Source organism: Haplochromis burtoni, unplaced genomic scaffold (genome assembly GCF_018398535.1).
Source record: "Haplochromis burtoni strain Fernald_Lab_line unplaced genomic scaffold, NCSU_Asbu1 Contig_4, whole genome shotgun sequence".
Classification (NCBI taxonomy): domain Eukaryota; kingdom Metazoa; phylum Chordata; class Actinopteri; order Cichliformes; family Cichlidae; genus Haplochromis; species Haplochromis burtoni.
Window position 1 is genome coordinate 4,770,993 of NW_024582365.1, and position 20,744 is coordinate 4,791,736.

Sequence of the window (20,744 nt, forward strand, 5' to 3'; positions counted from 1 at the left end):
CAGCATCGCAAAATTTCTATTTTTCAGACATTCAACTAATAAAGCCCAGTCAGCATGGGAGCAATTGTAGGTATTGACTTATCAGTTCAAACACTTGATTTAATTAGTTTTGTAGATCAATTAGTTGTACTTGGGTTTAGTTTTAATATGCTACCTTATCTCTGCACATAAAACACGATCTCTGTAAGGCCTTTCATGTTATCTCATTAGAAAATGTAAGGCCAATAAATATGTTAAAATAACAGGAATAATGAGGTGAAACCTGACAGTGAAGAACACGTGCGGTAATCAGAATATGTTTAGAAAAAATGATCATTGTGATCATGAACCACTACGGTTGAACAGGCATACACACGTTGATTTAGTTACTCATACAAACGTGGTAATGGATTTATTCAATGGATAAGTGGGCCCAGTGAGACTCTGCATGGGGTCCAGAATTTGTACTTTGCCACAGGCCAAGTATTATAAGTTGGAACAGGAATAAATTTTGATTACCTTGGTCTCATTTTTTATACTCAATATGCAAATGTATATGTACTTAGGGAGACTTCAATACTGGCCCATATATAAGCGTAAGATGAAGGAAAATAGCCTTTTTAATATCCCTAATATACACATAGTGTTCATGTTGCGCTTGTCTTGCATACTGCGTGCACAGTTTCCACTGTAGATGGAATATTAGCTACCCTCCTGTAACCTACGCTCAGCTGGAATGCACTCATTTCTGTGACTTTTGATTTGTTTTTTCTCGGTTTCTCTACCACTGTAGCAGCTTGGCACGCCAGAGCTCAGACCATTGCTTGTGAAGAAGGTTTGTCATAGGACTTCAACCTGCCTTCAGTTCATACTGGAACTCAGTCAGTAACTCAGTCCTCTAGTCGGTTCACTATCAAGTCTCATTACTAGCAAATATTTTGCAAAACATGCCCTCCAAAGCAACAATATGTCCTATATGTCCTTTTTATTCCTATGTACAGTGTACCCACAGTGTCTCAAAATTAGGATACATTTGGATACAGAAACAGAGCACAATAAGGTCTGGTGTTTTTAATCAATTATTTATCCAATATTTTAATGATCAGAGTGCCTGGGGTGATCAAAGGCGAGGTTTGAGCTCCACTGCCTTTGCTCGCTAAGACATCCCTCTGTACTTTGATGTGGTTCACCAACAAATGCACTTATCTTAAGCATAACTCTCTCCCAGGCTTGCATATGAGTGCTTTGAAACTGCTAGTTTGAGAGGCGTAAATCCAGAGAGAGGGTCACTGACCAATCCATACTGAGGAGAGAAAAAAAGAGAAAACTCATACATTTATGGTCTCTGACAGTCAGATGTACAACTACTGCTTTGAATGTCATCTAAATATGAAACAACCACAGGTCACTTTCTCAGGTCCCTTATGTGCATTATCATATATTTAATTGGTTGGCAAGGTCTCTAACTTGAAGTATGTGTCACAAGATGTTGAATAAAACATTACTTGAAGAAGAAACAACTGCCCGGTGGCAGCCCTAAGTAAAATTCTGCTTTAAATGACCAGTCATTAGATGCAAATGAGTAAATCTTCAGACAGACTTGACTGGTGTTGTTAGTCTCAAATGTGCAGACAAAATACATAAATAATAAAATAAACATGTACTTCTCATTTGCGTAAACAGTAAAGGTACATTTAAAGAAAGACACCAATATATGCCTTTATAATATTTTTGTATTCCTTATAATCTGATTATGAGTGCTTAGTAGATATTTAGGGCATAATGTGATGATGAAATGATAAGTGGAGTGTTAATTCTAATTACAAGCTTATGTAATCTACTTTGATATGAGTGACATTGTCTCCATATGTAGAAGAGATTGTTAAGAGTGCATCTACAGTTGCAGTTCTTGAACAGGATACTTTTGAAATTGATGTGCTGCTGATTTCATAGTAATTACAGTGATTCATATGCCAAGCAAGTATCGTGACTGTGTTAGAAAGATCTTAATCATATTTTTGCCTTGCAGAAAATTTAGATATGGAGAAAAAAAAATATAGAAATAAAAGAAATGGAAGGTGGGTTTGAAATCTGCCCCATTTGCAATAATACCTAAGACGACACAATGTAAAAATCCTCGCAGGCAGCAGGATTTATGAGTGAAAACAAAACGAAGGGACATTTCCCATCCTTCTTTTCCACTAAGCAATTGGCATTGATAACATACCTCCTAATTCATTTGTTTAAATCTATTGCCACAAGGTGCCAGCAGCAGCATTATAGTGCAATTGTAGTGAAACAGCAATACATCCAGTGACACAGCATAAGTCAAGTGTAAGCACAAAAGTAAGGCCTAGGCAAGGTTTTACATTTAAAATTTTCTCAGTTGAGTCATTTGTTTACTAATGGGTTACACACTGCCAGTTGTTAGTACCTGCTCCTTGTGTGCCTTCTTACACTGGTATACTGGATGGTCTGTTTTTGATTCGAGTTGTGAAGCTTGTCGTTTCTGTTTTTCTCGAGAAAAGTATTCTTATGTATTGTGCTCAGAGGTCTGACTTCTTGTAGCCAAACCACTTCAATAGTATTGAAGTGGCTTCTTTTCTAGGTACTAAATTGTCATCAGAGGCCATCATGTTGTGTTACTTTCAGGCATGTTTAGGTTTGTGTCACTGTTGTCCATGCTGGGGAATATATGATCAATAATATTGCAAATGAACTTTCATAAACAGTTTATGCAACATAAGGTTGTTGCTGCCTACAAAAGATTTTTTTAAAAGTCATCTTTTTCTGTATGCACATCATACTCTAAAGCCAATATTAACATATATTAACTCCATATATTTAGACTCCAGCTTTTGAGGGAAACACTGCTAAATGATATGCTTATCAGCTAACTGCTAGCTTTGCTTGTCTGCCTTTTAGTGTTGGCTTTATCAGAGCTTTTGTGCAATAAATGCAACAGTAGGGTGTTCTGGGCACAGTGGATGATGATGAGGGGTGAGATGGAGCCAAACCGTAAATGTATGGGCTGTAAAACTATAACAATGAGTTGAAGGATACTAAAACCCTTTATGGATTCTTATTTTTTTCTTTTTAATTTAACTGGCCACCACAAAGAACCATTTTGTTTTTAGTGAATATCCTGGGGTGTACTCCTCTATCGCTCAGTCAGTAACAGCATCCCTTGGCGAATAATTACGGAGGGATAATCTGTTGACATGAACTTGTTTCCTGTTCATTGTTTTACCGTTCCACCCCAGTAGTCCTCTCAGCTTCTCCCCTGTCTAAGTGGCACTTCACTGCCACATTTCTTCTATTTTCTTTGCAAATAAAGTCACGTATTCAGATTATTATACACAGTACAAAGAAAACAAAATTGGTGATTAAAAATTAAATACTCTTATCTCTCTGTGAGTTATCTAAGTCCCCAGAGAGAGGATGCTATTTTGCAGGCTTGCGGGTGTCTTTTGTTCCCAATTTAGAAGCTTGTCGCTGTTTATTGTTAATTTTTGATGCTTCATTTGATATTCTGTTCACTTTCCTCCCTGACATGTCGAGAAAACATCTTTATCAAAGTGTCAGATGTAGGGCTTCTGTTGTCAGGATGTCAGGTTTGCCCTATTCTTTACTTTTCTGGGGAGCGGGTGTGTACTCTGCAGCCTGGTTTGCTGGCGAGCCAACTGGGCACGGAAGTGCACTGCACAAAGTTTGTATCCGAGCAAGAAATCAATATGTATCCTTATTCTCAATTCCTACTTTAAAAAACTCTCAAATCTACGTGGTTCTCGATTGTGAACTCTGATTGACTCTAAGAACACCGGAAAGTTCCCCGTGCACTTTCCTTTGCTGAGTTCAAATATCAATTTCAATTGTAAATTCTCTATAGAGTTACAGTCAGACAGCGATGTAAAAATCTGTCATCTTTCCTTGCAGGAGGCCTGTCAATTGGGGAAGATCACCTCTGTGAATGTGAGTGCTAAACATTTTTTCTGCTCTCTCTTGCATGTTCACATCTATCAGCATGAATGTTGCCTGATAAAGCACTTGTTTGGACTGCTATTATATTTTACAGCAAACAAATTAACACTGTCAGCTAATGTTAATACTTGGGTGAACATTACAGATGTCAAGAACTGTTGTCTTTTTCAACACAATAATTATTTACTCTGTGCAATTAGAGTCAAACACACCTCACTAACGAATGTTTGACGCTCACTGTCAGATGCACATTCCTCCACAATATTATTTTTTAACTGCACAGGTGTGCCATTATATTAACACTGTATGGTTTAAATATGGTTACATGCAATTGAGCGCTAGTTTCAGACTTTAAATGCTTTTTGTCTCGAGTGTAACACATTTTTTGTTTCGCTTAAAAAACATGTCGTTTCTAAAAATAGCAAATAATAAACAGTTCTGCTTATGCCGTTGGTTGAATCTTAAACAAAAAACACAGATGAAAGTCCATTGCTGGATTTGATTCTAAAAATTCTGGAAATAGCTAACAGAAATGGCAAATCTTCTTATTGTGATGGCCTTTTCCGTTTGTTATAATCATATTCTAGTATAAATACGACTAACGAGAGTTAGAGCTATAAAGCCCTCCTGGCCACATGGTAACGTGTGACCAAACGACCAATAACTTGTGTCCATAATAAGACATGTGAATGAGATAATTAAATAGTATTCACGAGTTAATAAGACATGGGAATTAGATATTAAATCGTGGCCACAACTTCATTATAAAGTGTCCATGACTTTGAATATGAGATAAACAAGATCAGAAAGCTGCAAGGTGTCTGATCTTTTAATTGTTGCCTGAAGCGCATAGAGCTTTGTTCACGTCTGGGCTCAACCATCAAGTCAGATGCTTGTAATTTTTGCCCTCTCAAGATCTATACGTGTATAAAAATAGCATAAACAACAAAATTACAAACTATTTTCACTGTTGCTTCAGAGCAGGTTGTTGTTTTTAGGTGCCAGGCTGTGTTTAAACAGAACACAGGTTATCAACACATCCGTCATGTCACGTATTTTGATTTCTTAGCCACTACTCAGTATTCCTCAATTATATAATTCCTTACACAGAAGAAAACAACAGACATGTAACAGGACTGAGAGAGCGAGAGCTGGTTCAGGGCCCCTCCCACTGCTGATAATGCAGGATATTATTATAACTCATCCCAAGGTTAAAATAAAACAAAATTAAATCAAATTTATAGATGCTTCATGTGTGATAATTTCCCTAAAGAGCTCGCTTGATGCTGTCAGTAAACAACAGATTCTGTATCTTGTGGCCAGGCATTAATAACACATGGCAACAATTTAGTTATCATATCTGTATTCCTGACTGCCTCTTAGCCACAAGTTATTGATCTTGTCATCACAAATAACTAACTTGTTGCCATGCAGTAATACTTTGTCCACCAGTGTCCCCATCAGGCTCCATAAATAGCTGAAATATGTTGTCAAATTTCATGTTGACAACAGTATAATGTCATAAGTATTGAAAAGCATCATCTTATTACTCTAAAAGTTGTTTGTTGGATACATGACAGAGTGAAATGTTTATTCATTTATCACTAAATCCCATCCAGTATATGTTCATAATGTTTCACTGTAAGGTTTATGCCACAGCTGACCTAAATTAAGACTATTGGTAATAACAATACAATGTAATGGTAAATCTATCATCAAAATATTTTTAAATGCAAAAATATAATAACTGTTGTAATCCATGAATTTTCAAATTTGCTGTTTTATAAAACAGCTGAAAAAAGTAAAGCACATTATTATTATTTTTTGATTAAGGTGCCAAATCACAATTATTTACTTGCCTTCCTGAACAGAAAAATTAGTTTTAGTGGTTAATTGTTATGCTTGATTAATTTCTGACTTCTCACAGCAGTCCAGTGTGCTGGCTCTGTTATGGGTATAAAAACACAAATTCAGTTTGTCATTTGCCTAATAAATAACAATATAAAACACACATCTGATTTCAGATGTGTGTTTTCATGTTTTATGACAGGTAGTCTAATAGATTTGTATTATGTCTGTAAGCATCCTGAGGGATGAGGAGTGTTTGGGGAATCACAACAGGACTGTTAAAGTTCTTCCTTACTGTTTGCACAGTAACTTGCAACCCAACTTTTCTGCAGTTTCAGCAAAATGTTAAGCGGCAGAAAATGCTTGTGTTAAACTCTCACATTAGTTTTTTGACTACACAGTCAGAATTATTAATAACATCTGTTGCTTATTCATACTGAAGTCATCGTGTTGGTGACATTTCACATTTCAGTGTGAGACCACAGTTTGCCAGGACTGGAGATATTATATGTTTTGTCATAACAGTGTCACACAAAGAATATCAGAATTATCAGTGTATAACAGCAGATGACTCAAAGACTGATGACAGTCAAAAAAACCACCCAGTAATCTCTCAGCCCACTTGCTAGAATCACCTCCTTCTTGTGTGTTCCTGCTAACTCATCATCTCACAAGCAGCGGCATATCACCTTACACATAATAGGCAGAACTGGAACAGCATGTACAAAAAATATCAAAGAAAGGACTAAAGAAATACCTAAAACCACATTGGTTTTTATTTATTTATTGCCAATGTTGCACCACCTTCACATCAAGCAACACTGGGACATGCAGGACACTGCTTTTTGGATCTTGCCATTGCTGTATAGCTGCTTTTTTTCACTCTACATAAGACACGTGTGACATGACAAATCGCCATCTCCTCTGAACAGATTTATGCAGGTCTAGGTGTGCCCGCGAGCTGATCCTTATCTGAAATGGCAGAGCCAATCTCCCCTGATTCACTCCTAAGTGGTCTCTGTTTATCACTCAGTAAGGTGGTTGTCAGCCAAGTCCCCCTCTGTGCACCGCTGACTTCTTTGCTATTTTGAGAGAACGGCAGTTGGGGGGGGGGGCAGTATATGTAATAATAAAAGCCATAGAGCTGCAGCCTACCAGAGAACAAGGTGGCAACCACTTGGCCTCCCCTCTTCTCTATCTAAATATAGCCGACTTATAATCCAGTAACCCGTGAATTCATCCCTGCCAGGGTGGTTACCAGAGGGCTGGTTTTGGATTTTCGAGCTTGTTATATGGTAGAACTTGGCATGCACGTCTCCTGTTCGTTTATCTCTGTGTACATACTTCTCAAGGCAGTGTTTTATCTGGCTGAACGGGCTTTGTTTGGTCTTGATATCTCTTACAGCAGCTTGTCTTTGCTTTATGGATTTCTGGCAGCTTCTTTAAATAAGTGATTATGCTTAGCAAAACACTCACCTTGACTCCTTGGTGAATGTTTGTTTTTGTTTGTGGTGTTTGTTTTTCGACATTAATGTTTTATTCGCATTAGTCATTACCTCTGGGAGCAAAACTTTTATTTATTTAAGACCTATTAATGGTATTTAATTGTAATTAATATTGTAGCTCCGAGTGACTTTGTAGCGAGGGCACCATGAAATCGAATTAGGCTTTTCTTAACATCTGGCATCAACTTGAAGGAGCCTGAATAAACAACAGTCTAAAAATGAAGACACTCCCTCATGCAAAATGATTATGTCCTAATTGTCACGGGCAGCTGTTTGTTCTAATAGATTCTGGGAGCCATTGTTGAAGCAAGTTTTCAGTAATTAGAATCATGTGGAGAGAAAGCGTGCTTTTTTGTAAAGCTGCCAACCTTCCGTAAGTGGGCTTTTTCTTTTGCTGGAACCTGGACATTGCATTTGCGTGCATCCTCCAGTAATTTGAGAAACAGCTGCCAACGCTGTTTGAGAACAAGTAGATATTTAGACCACTTGAAAGCGTGGGCAAACATGGCACACATAACTATATAATTTTGCCAGCAAGGTATTTCTTCTTCCACTCTGTCTTAGAAAATGAATAAAACCATGAGAAAAAAAAAGGCTATGTGCTGTAGAATATATACCACCAGAGAATCTCCCGCCATGTGCAATAAAAAGAAGATTGATTTTAGTACTACGTCTTGTGTTTTTATGTATTTGAGAAATTAATGCAGCGCATGTGAACAAATACATTATTCCTCCAACAAAACGCTTTTGTTTCAGAGTTTTTATGTCAGACAATAGTTGACGGCTATGTGTGTTTGGCTGTTTGTTTCTTTGACTGCATGCCCCCTTTTTCTGTCTTTTTCTTCTTATTTCTCGTCTGTCTTTTTAAGGGCATACGCACACTCAAACTCTCACACAAACTCGCACAAACGGAGAGCAGGATTTGAGGCCTCGGGTTCCAGATGAATCAAGAAAGAGAAAAAAAAGAGTATTTAACAAACTGCTTGAACATCACAGTATTGAAACCGCTCAGTTTGTGCTTTCAGGGTGCTAATTGTGAGGATTTAGGTTAGGCAGCCCACTCTAATAATTTTTAAATGAAGCTTTTTGGTGCACTTTGTTTTTGGCAGCTTGTCCTTCTTTAGAGCCAGACTTTAGTTCGCTCTCCATCTCTCCTCTGTTTCCTTTGCCTTATTTAGACTTATCAAACAACAACAACTGCTTTATCTATACACTGTGGTGACTATGGAAAAATATGTGTGCGCAGCTTCTCCTGAGCTTAAAGGCGCAAGTGTTAATGATGTTTTTAATTCAGGACATGCATATTGCTTTTGTTGCTATAGCAATGGAAAATCAAGATAGTCATTTGTGCCAGTTGTATTTGCTCTCGGAAAAAAAAAATCTTATCAGTTTGAATAATGGGATGAATAAAATTCGCCGCAATAACCGAAGCTGAGGGCGTAATTATATTTTATACGTTTTATGCCTCTATACAGCGTGATGCAGTATGATGTTACTGAGGGAATCATGTGTAGACATAAATTCAAGCTGCAGTCTATATTACAGAGACTGCACTGTGTTTCACCATGGCTGCATCAAACTCAGATATCCTCATTTCTGATTTTGTCTTTGTAAAGGAAACAATTTTTTTATGAAAGTAAAAATATAAAAGTCTGTGGAGTCTAAAGATTGCCCACAATATAAAGGACTGTAACCATGTAGTTTGCTTTCTGTTAGATTAGCAAACATGTTAACGGAGATACTGTACAGAGTGTATTTCTTTGTTAGCTCCAAAGAAAGGTCACAACATAAACTTCTGTAAACCTCCAGAGAAATCAAAGAGGCCTGTACTGTTGAGAAGAAAATGCCCACACTCCTGTGATCCCCAAGACTTTACAAATCAAAGTCTCAGCCTCCACACACGTTTCCACTTCTTTTGTGTCTAAATTGGGTGAGAAGGAAAACTAGGACATACAGTATTTCAACCTGTTAATACACATCCCATATACCACAGGACCTGTACTGCACAAGTGTCAATTACAAGCCTTACAGATACCCTATATAGGAAAAGTAAATTAATTATTTTGTGCCACTATTGTGAGCGCACGTAAAAAAAAGTTTGCAGGTGCAAGTGTTGTATTTTGAGGAGAAACAACAACAGCATGTTCAAGCTTGATCAGCTGTTGTTAGAATTTATTTAATATTACTTTCTAGTATCAGCTGGTGTTTGCTGGAGCCACAGCTGTAAAAGCTGCTGCTCATGATATCGGTTTGGAAACATGAAGGTTATACAAATCATACATATATACCAACAAGACAGTGTACATCACTGTTACAACAGCGTTTGTTTTAGTTCAAAGGCTTTATGGTTTTTCCTATAATACCTGGTGGTGTAGTCGGTGATTTTTTGTCAGTTCAGCCTTATATATTATGTTTAACCCGAGTGACCACCCGGTCAGCTGGTGGGTAACAGGCATCTCCGAAAACATTAGAGCACTTATGCAAATATGTGATGTCTCGGTAAATCGAGCAGATATTTGAAGTTTACACAGCAACATTCTTGCATGAAAATATCTTAAAAGTTTATTTTGTGACCCAGACAGAGTAATATTTCAAACTCCGCCACTCTGAGTTCCTCCGCCACTGCCTCGTTTGAATTTTGGACGAAATGGATTCTGGGATATTGCATTTTGTCATTTCGAGCTGATTGGAGACCAGAACAGCCAATCAGATTTTTTTGCATCCAAATCTGTGATTGGCCAGTTTTGTGGCACAAATATAACGGTGTAGAGAAAGAGTTGAGCGCGCACGGGCAGAAATGTTGAGAGCGCGAGCAACACATCGCTCAGAATAGTGACACAAAAATAACGCCATATTTAATAGGCCTGAGACACCCAAAACATTTTGACAATATAAGGTCACTGTCTCAGTTATTCAGTTTAAAGATGGATACACTATGGAGTTACTGTAAAAGAAGATAAACACTAGATATGCCCAACAAGTCATGAAAAACATTTAGGCATGGATTTCCCTTGGAAATGTCATCTCACTATACTCATTCGTCTATGAGTAAGTGTTGCTGTCACTCCTTCCTTGGTGTTAATATTCTGTCTTTGTCATTGGTGGTGTCCTTAGAGCAGGGATGTGAAACACATTTTACATCGTGGGCCGCATACAGCCCACTTCGATGTGAAGTGGGTCGCACCAGTGGAACACAATAAACATGTAACATTACAGAAGACATTGATCATTGTGCCTGTAATTATGAATTTAGACTATAGAGTTTTCAATAGTTAACAGAAAATGTTCATGTGCTTCAGTGTAGTATGGGTGGCAATGGACGGTGGGGGTCTATATCAATCAGAAAAGCTGTAACACTAAGGGCCTTATGTTAGACACCCTTGCCTTAGGGGAATGTGACCAGAACCAATACCTGTGCTACTTTTCAATACCAAAATTTAAAAAAAACAAAAACTATTTTTGTTTAAGTGTCACAGATAAAAAAAAATCAAAGAAAACAAAGGTACATATGCTGCTATTGCTCAGAAACCGATGGGGACAGCATACATCTTGAACATAAACATGTGTTCATGTCTACTCTTATATGCTATATGCTGAACTATATGAACCACAGAAAAAAAAAATTTGCATGGAAGATGGCGGCTAGTGCCGCTGGCCTGACTTATTGTTACGAAAGACAGTAGAAGTCGGGGATGGAAGTATTTTGCATTGTTATGCTGAAATACCGTACCTTAAACCTGTATTTTAAGATGACAATAGCTGTGGTGCACAAAGAATTCTGGGGCTATAGAGGTCTGTAGAAAAAACAGGTTTCTGTTTTGACCTCGACAAACACTTTTCTGCTGACTTCATGGCCTCAATCACTCATTTTAGGTCACACTGAATAAAAACGAATTATTGTAAATCTTTGTTATACATGGTGTCTCAGAAAGAATAATCTGATTTCAGAAGGCTATATATTATTAAAGTGACGGAAGTTTCAATTTTAAAATACAGCACATATCTGAATATAGAGTTTCACATATAAAATAATGTTCACAAGTGCTCAGTGTGTTTATTCATTTTATACTTAATATTAAATCCCATCCAGTATATGTTCATAATGTGTAATACAGTGCTTAACACATTTATTAGACCACCCAGTGTAAGGTTTATGCCACAGCTGACCTAAATTAACAGTGTTGGTAATTACCAAAAATCATTGTTTATTTTTCTGTAATGCTTAATCTACCAGTACACACAAGTTATTTAATCCAAATATTTTAAAATGCAAAAATATAATAACTGTTGTAATCCATGAATTTTCAAATTTGCTGTTTTATAAAACTTCTGAAAAAAAGTAAAGGACATTATTATTATTATTTGATTAAGGTGCCAAATTAAAATTATTTACTTGCATTCCTGAACAGAAAAATTAGTTTTAATGGTTGATTGTTATGCTTGATTAATTTCTGGCGTCTCACAGAAGTCCTGTGTGCCGGCTCAAATGTGTGAATAAAAACACAAATTCAGTTTGTTATTTGCTTAATAAATAACAATATAATTTCAAACACATTTTTGACTCATTTCAGATTTCTATTTGTGTTTTCATTTGTTAAACACTGTGTTATGTGCTTAATGTCTGTACGCATACTTAGAGATGAGGAGTGTTTGGGGAATCACAACAGGACTGTTAAAAGTTCCTCCTGATTGTAGTTTGCACTGTAACTCGCAACCCAACCTTTCTGCAGTTTCAGCATAATGTTAAGCTTAAAATGCAAAAGTGTTCGGTGCGTCCCACTTCTGGACGCGTATATCTACACGATAGTCAAACCCATACTTTTGTGAGCGTGTCTGGAGTCAATGTAGCCACTGCTACTGTTATTCTACCAGCAATCATGTAAAATTCACAAACTGCTCTTTCTAACAGTACGTGTTTTGCTTACTCTTTACTATGTTTCAAAATAGATAATTGTCTACGATATGAAACTGCATGTTAGCTAACGACTTTTAATTGATGCGTCATTCAACAATTTACTTCTTCAGAAACCAGCGGGCAGTGTCACTGTAGCTAAGGCCATCTTTTATACTGTTTATATAAAATACACACTACCTTTTTATTTGGAATTGGCATTATGATATCAGTTATGTCCCATAGGCTATAATGTTTGCAATGGCTAAAAAGATAAATAAATGAATGAATGAGCTAACATATTGGAGCTAATGATCGACTTCATAGTACCATTAGCAGGTTACCTTACCAACCATTTCATTCAGTCTTTTCGTCTTATAAACAAAGTATCATGTTAACGTTTTAAGTAACAAGTTTGTCACCACCTTGTTGGTGTCTTTAAATTACTTTATAATAAAAGATTTTATGTCTAAGTAGTGATGTGTTTGTTTTTTTTTCAATAGTTGGAAAAAAATGGCTACTGAGTATTGTGTAATTTTACTGGTACTGGAACAAACTAGTCTCTGTAAAATATCTATGACCTAAAGCCTACAGTGTAAATGATAATTAGTTAAACACCAAGCTCACCCATGAGCCTTACCCTACTTACATGTTAAGGTTAATTGAATCAACATCTTGATATGAAATGGTCTGGTCTGTATTTGTATAGAAGAAATAGAAATAGAAGAAACAGGACTCAACAATCACAGTTTCAATTGATAATAACACTGGTTTAGTGAATCACTAAAGCCTTTTATTCTGTTTGCCCCTTCAGTCAAAAAAGAAAAAAAAATCTCAAGTAAGTGTTGCGGTTAACACCATACACATAGTTTTGAGATTTCTGCCCTCACCCCAGCACAATGGCTGTGAGAAGAATTTTGATTGTGGTGCTCAAAGCTTTGATATATTTTAAAAGATTAAACAGTGTTTTTCTGTAGAAGAAATGTCCTTGTTTTTCCAGACAGATCTCACTTTGAAGTATTCATAGGAACTCCTCACTGCTGAATAAAACAGTCTTTAAAAAAAGAAAACAGTTCACTCTGTTCTATGGATTATAAAGAGTACCTTTAACACTACTTCTAGAATGAAGCATTGCTGCCAATATTTCAATGTAATTTCTCAACTCTGTAGTCTCTCTATAGTCAAAACAAAAACTGAGATTTCATTCATCCTTGCAATGGGGTGAAGGTAAAAATCTTAGAGGTGGATATTTCAAAACCTGTACCGATACAGTGGGTTTTATTCATTCAGCAATCAGCCCATTGTTTATGACCACTCACAGGTGAAACAATCATATAGGTTATCTCCTAACAGCAGCACATGTCAGGGTCTGGGATTTATGCGATTTAAGTAAAGAGTGAGCTGTTGTCGTCAAAATGCGGGACCGGGGAGAATGAGGAAGCGTAAGGACCTGAGACGCTTTGACAAAGGCCAGATTGTTTGAGCCAGACGACTGGGTCTAATAACAAGGGCTGTTTGTGTTAAGCTGTGATGAGTGAGAGGAGAACCATAAAATGGTGACAGGGTGTTTGTCGCTGAGGAATGTGGAGCAAGTCTGATCCAGGATGGACTTAAAAGATCTGCTGTCTAGGTCTGTCTTTAGTATGAGAGTAACTACAAATTAAAAAAAAAATGTTCACCCCTTACCTCTTAAACTGCTTACAGTCACTATAATAATGTAGGTTTCTGTATTATTATTATTATTATTAGTAGTAGTAGTAGTATGATGATCATGATGTTCATATTAACAGGACAGAAGCGTTTCTCATATAAACATTTCTTATCTTCTGGTGTGCCTCAGACCCAGCGCCGTGTGACGTTCCATCTTCCAGACGGTTCCCAGGAGAGTTGCAGTGACAGCGGGCTTGGAGACCCGGAGCCTAGCATCACTGCCAGTACCACCCAGCCTCTTCCCCTTAGCTTCCCCCAAGAGGAGTACTATGAGCAAACATCACCTAACAGCCGGACCGAGGGAGATGGAAACTCAGACCCTGAATCCAGTGAGTAGTATATTTTTGCTAGATCTGACAGCAGGCAAATCCTTTCTTTTATGTTTTTCATTTTTATTATTGTTTGTGCTTTGTGAGGCTGACAGCATAATTTACAAGTGGCCATCTGTGTTTTAAAACAGTACAATTATTTACTGAGATTACAGCTGTGATTGTAATTGTAACAACACAGCTTTGCAAACACTAAACCAGCGGCCATTTTTGTACAAAAAACCCCAAAAACAACTAGCTATCCATGTTGTTTTTGTGAGTTCATTCTTTAAGCAAGCAAAAAAAAATCCAATATTTCGCTACGTACTCATTCTTAGTGTGTTATATTTGACAGTTTTCTTTATACAGATTAAACCAAACACCATCTCAGTCATTTTAAAATATGCAAGTGAATTGGTTTCATTAAAAAAAAAAAAAGAAAAACACAAGCAGTGATTCTGTCATGGGAAAGCAGAATAAAATAAAAAGGATGTAATTTGCACAATAGTGTGTTTGCTACTTAAAATTTATTTTGTAAGGTTAATTTTTTTTAACTGTTGTCCAGTGTTAAGCTGTACAACGTAATGGGAATTATTCCTCTGAAGTTTTAACTGTGTTGCCAAATTGTATTTTAATGATTCACAAGACAGCTGTCACTCCATGGCTTACTGCCCACTGCTGTTTTCCATAAAACAAGCCTTTTTAAACACAGGGATACACAACTCCTTCCTCATGCATATACATTTTAATAGTTGCTCAAACAAGTTCCAGATGGAAAAAGAAACGTCCTTAAGACAGTGTAGAAAAAAACCAAAACAAAACAAAAAAAACTCTGGGTTTTTTCATCAGTGTCAGTGATGAAACACAAGCAGCATACCAGAGATGCTGCTGAAATTATTTCGCCATATATGACAAGACAGCATGAACAAGGCTATTGTGGGTCCCAGTGAATCCAAGTGAATCAGATTTCATTTTCTGGATATAACCCTCCATCGTATATTTCGGACAGGACTGGTGTAGATCTTCACTCTGTTGATTTTCAGTTTTCTGTCAAAATGTGAGACCGTTTTTTCTTTTTCCTATGCAGCATATAAGATCCAAAGAACACTGAAAAATAGATTTCTTTGTATACACCTACATGCAGTAAAGCCATTGTGTCATTGTTGTAAGTGAGACAAGAGTCCCTGGTGTCTCCCCAGCATCTGGGCTGACAGGTTTGGGGCCTGGGTGACAGTGTGAGTGTGATTGTGAACGCTTGTGTTAGGTATTAAACAAAATGGGCGACATTGTGGTGATGGCCTTCTGTTCATGGCAAGATTGTGAAGTTATAACAAGACATTTTTGTACATTTAAAAAAACAGTTTTCACACATCTGTACACATGCATTTTTATAAATGCATGCAGCACATCTCCTTCCCCAGCTGTTCTCTATAATGTATTCACCATGTTGACAGTAGTGATTCATATGTGATTCATTCGAATAGTGAGGCAATTGCTCATGATTCCATTAATATACAGAGACATAAACATCTCATACTTCATAAACTTGCTCAAATACTCCACTTATTACCCACTTTGCCTCTGGGGTAATATTTGTTGAAGTGTCTTAGCTTTAGACAGAAGACCATACTAATGTAATAAATGCATGTGTACTTTTACAAATTGCTGCATGAAAAATCCTAGTGAGTGCTGTATCGGAGTCTAATATAAGTAGTTGGATATTAGAAAAGCTATTTCTAGTTATTTGACCACAAAGTCACGCGTAATACTGTATTAAAGTCAATATAGTTCTAACAGATAAATAGTAAAGGCAGGTAAGAGGAGAATGGATCATTTTCAAAGCTAATGTGCAAGCCATATAAAGCGATTTGATTAATATGCATCTTGTGTAATTTAGCAGAACCTTGATGAGTTTACAGGCTCGAGGAAATTACAGGAAAATCTCATTTTAATTCCTATAAAATAGATCTTTCATAAACCATGCATTTCTACCTAAAACCAAGAGTCTTTTTCATTTGCTTTTGGATGCTACCGATTCAACACACAACACACTTGCACATCATTTCAAGGCAGAGTGAAATTCACCTGACTCATCGAGCTCCATTTTCTTCTTTCAGAAGTTAAGTCAGATAAACTCTGACTCTGTGCAGCTCAGTTCAAAAAGAGAGATGGATCCTGTGCACGTTGACTGTCTCAGAGATGAGTGTGTTGGTGACAGAGGGGGGCCTAAGATGGATTAGATATGGTTTTATCAATGAGCACCAGGCTGGCATGGCAGTGGCAATCTCTTATCGTGTCGTCTCAATTTGTAAAGCAGAAAGAACAAGGAAAAGTGTAAAGAGGAGAGAGGAGATGGAATGACTCCAAGTGAAAAGTGAGAAACAGAGCTGAGAGATTGAAAGACCCGAGCAACAGTAGAACGAGAGAATTTCGAGAGTCAAAAGCAGTGTTGTTTCTTAAAGGTGCTTCAGCTAGAACCTGAATGTCAACTTGCTCTGAATAATTGTCTGTGCCAAAGGCAAGCCATGTGGCCTTCTTATGACAATGAATTTCTCAACTCCTCTTTAAACCTGCATCTTTATTAGACCACCCTCTCTTGATATAAAGTTCATATGACATTTTATGTTTCTATTATTTATGAGTAAGGCGGCTGTTCATTTTATGGGTTCTTGCCTCCCCCTCCAGGCTTATTTCACCACCCCGCCATCAGTCTTAAGCTGTCGCCTCTCTTGTCACACATTATTTCGAAGATTTTGTTAGTTCTTCTTCTGTCTCGACAAATATATAAAAAGTCCTAATTAACATCATTTGCACGTACGTTTTTATGTCAGAGCTGTATACGTCAAACAGCTGGCAAGTGCAAAACTATACAATCAGAACAATTAAACATGGTGAATAGTTCAAAATGGGACATACATGTAATTCTTTGCTTTGGCATCTACACTATGTTTGTGGGTAGCGTGAGCATACGCTTGATCTGTCAACCTGTGTGGACACTGACATATTTCTGTGTTAATTTTTAACCTCACTTTTTATCTGCTTCACTTTTTTTGTGGTAACCTGTGCAGTTAAGCAGATGTTGTACTAATGATGACCTGAAAGGCTTTTGAAGAATGATGGGAATCATCATGTCGCGAGCAGCGATCAGTGCTAAGCCCTCAGACAAAGTGGGGCAAAGTGGGAGCAAATCCCTGAGTTTAAATCCCTCACATTTTTCAAACAATACACAATTTTGTTCTCTGGACGATTTGTAATATACTTATTTCTTTCTCCTGTTGTTGGAGTTGAGGGATTTAGGAGCTTGTACTTTTGCCCACTTACAAGCAGCTCAGCAAAGGCAGTTCCGACGAAGTGCATTAGCCTCTGGAAGGAACATGAAATATCTGCACAGCACAGTGCCGTATCTTAATCTGTGGCATATGGCTTTCAAATGACCAGCTTACACCTTGTCTGTCTAAGATCTAAATCTGCTATTAAAATAAGCCAATCCTTTTTAAATACTGCAAATGTAATAAGATTACAGTTCTGAATGAGCTGCAATGCATTCTGTATAAATCTAAAAAAAAGAAAAAAGGTAATTACTCATCAAATCAGAGATTTCAATCATTATTTTTTGTGTGATGTTTACTTTAACATTTTTTGGGGGGTCTTTTATGGCACATTCTATAATTCCTGTGATACCAGCAGACAAATAATCTGATTAAAGGCTTGCAAAGTTCATACTTTCTGGGGGTTACATTCTCAACTCTTTGATTTCTGTAGGTCCAAAATTTTCATAATGGCTCTCAGACTGAGTTTCCAGTTGACTGATTTACAACTGCCCTTTTCTTGTCTTTGGAAAAGGCCACTTGACTTGATCTAGTGTGCCAAACACGTTGGTACCACTTGAATTTTTAATACTTCTCTAACCTCCAACTCTACTCAGTATGTCTGGCCGCCCATTCGCTTGTGCTGAGATTGGAATTCAACTGTCTAGACACAATCTGCCAGCAAATAAAGGGATTTAATGAGGAAAAAAATAAGTTTGTGGGTGATTGGGACTGTGCATTACGAAAAAGTATAACACTACAGTTTATCATTAAAAGCAATAGTTTAGCACATCATTATGTGACAGCAGCAACATTACAGTGTTCAGTACAGTTAGCTGCATTAATTATTCATATGAGCCGGATCTCGGTTTCACTTTGAGGGTTCTCATATGCAATTAGAAGTAATGAATGTGCTTCTTAATTACATTCATTTGTGCAAATTTCCATTCCCCATTGAATTTTTTTCTGTGGAAACATTGTGACACTGACCAATGGCATATCATTTGCAATGTGACTAAATCCATTCAGCATAGAACAATTAGCTGTAATTAGTGTTACAATGTCATGAGCGACCAGGGGGAAAGACTAAGCTGACATGCAAGGGAGAAGAGGACCCTTGTTCAGAGAGTTAAAAGTCCAATATTGTAGCAAGAGCCAGATAATTGGCTGACCACAGGTTAGAAAGATGATGAACTGTTGTAAGAGTAGTTTTGTTTTTTTTTTCAGCTTTTATGTGCAAGGTTGGCTGAGCAGGCATTCTCTTTGATAGCAATGCCACACTTACTTTAGCTGCCAATGCAACCTTTTACTTTTGCCGGCCCATCTCATCATCTGCTGCTGACAAATGAGCAGCTTCACAGGAGTAATTAAGAACCAAGTGCCTTGCTTAAGGGTACATCGCTGGTGGTTGAAGGATGGGAAGAAGGATTACCTTACATATTGTCATGTTATCTGACTTATTCTGGCAGCAATGTGTATATTTAATTCATACCGCACATAAAATGGTAATGCAGCCTATTCCTTCTCTTGCAGTTATCCCACAATCTGCAAGATAACTTCTTCAGACTAGTTTTTCTTTCACATCATTTGCACCGGTTTGCTTCCTGCTATATATTTCTCCACGATATAAATAAATAAAAGCCTTTGTGCCTTCTGGCTCCCAGAACTTTTTTACAGCTGCCCCAGTGGGCCTGCAACAGAGCTAAATGAAGCAACAGTGAATATTAACCTACATAGATTGGACCTTTCCTTTCAAGATGATTTTAGGTGCTTTTTCCGGCATTTTCTGATCACTGGGGGTCTAGAACTGAGTTGGAAAGGGGATTTAAATGGACTCATCTGTATCCTTCTCATCCAACTGGGATTTGGTGGAAGTGCTCAGTTGTCAGAGGTGAGGTGGAGGGGAACCCTTGTTTTATCTGGTTCAAATGCCACACCAGTTGTCTTGGAGAGAGAAAGAGACGAGCTATTGATCTGGAGGAGTCAACTCAGCTCACAGAAATCTCTCTCCACCCTCCTTCAAACAGCTGAAAAGTGTCATGTTAGAAACCTCCTTTTCCACAGTATTAGGGCCTGTTCTTTGTTGGCCTGCCAAAGTCTTCTGTGAAGTTGAGACAGGAGCTTTCTGGTGCAATCAGACAGAACTTACCATGAAAGATCTCGAGAGTGGCAGTTGTAGATTTAAGACATTTTAACAGCTCTACATATTGAAAGTTGAGCATGTTATTAGAGCTGAGAGCTGCAAACTAACTGCATATTACCCACAAGATATTAGGTAGATATATTTTTAGTACACCACTGACTTGAAGTCCTAACTATTATGTGCTTTATGTGGATAAATGTACTTTTTTCAACTATTGTAGGGGATTATATTTCTGTTTTAAATGAAAAAAATATTTGTGTTATTATTGGATCCTTTGATACTTTTATTTCAGCATCTGTGAAAAAGGCAATAGGCAGCTTATTATTTTTTTTTTTTTAAATGTTTAATTTCACTATGAAATAAATGCTAATTGCACAATGTAGTGGCTATAGAATCATGAGACCATCCCCTTTTAGGTTGGTTCCCCATAAGCCTTTTTTTTCCCACTATGCTATTCTGTCTGCCACTATGTATCAACATACGCAGGGAAAATGTGAGGCACAGTTGTGCAACCCAAATAGGTAGAGGAGAGTGGATTTTTTCCCCCAGTACCTATTGGTAGCTTTCCCCAGGTAGCTGAAATGGTGGATGGTGAAACAAAAGGAGTTACTGTGGAAACTCTACCTAGAAAAATAAAAACAGCCTGGTTGTCAGGGGAGGAAGGCAAAGAGGGAGAGTGATATAAAGCGAAAGTAAAACAAAAGTGATCATGACTGGTTTACACTCATTGAGCTCCAGGGCTTTGGAGCGGTTCAGAACCAACATACACTTAGTATTATTTTAACTAGATCACCAAATAAAAAGAAACAAACAAAGAAAAAGAGCATTATATTTGTCACAGTGACACAAGGAAGGCTCATCTTCTTGCACATTTATGCATGAGCATCCTCAGAATGAAATTTTTGAGAGAAAAATAAAAATATTGGCATGATACAGTGTCTGACTGTCCAAAAGCTCCTGTTTCAAACTGACTCAGCAGCACTGTGATACGAGTGGGTTTTTGAAAGACGTACACAATTAAAATACGTATTTGAAAGTTCTTAACATGTTCAGTATGTCTTATGTCTGATT

At 37.4% G+C, this 20,744-nt stretch overlaps 1 protein-coding gene across 1 annotated transcript in view; it reads left to right on the forward strand.

Moving 5' to 3' along the window:
• The window catches only part of pcdh11 (protocadherin 11), a 134,187-nt gene that overhangs the window by 72,933 nt on the left and 40,510 nt on the right, over positions 1–20,744 (forward strand). Inside the window, exons 5-6 of the mRNA XM_005913395.3 lie at positions 3,916–3,951; positions 14,045–14,243. Coding sequence (XP_005913457.1) covers positions 3,916–3,951; positions 14,045–14,243 — 235 coding nt within the window. The remainder of the gene's footprint in view (positions 1–3,915; positions 3,952–14,044; positions 14,244–20,744) is intronic.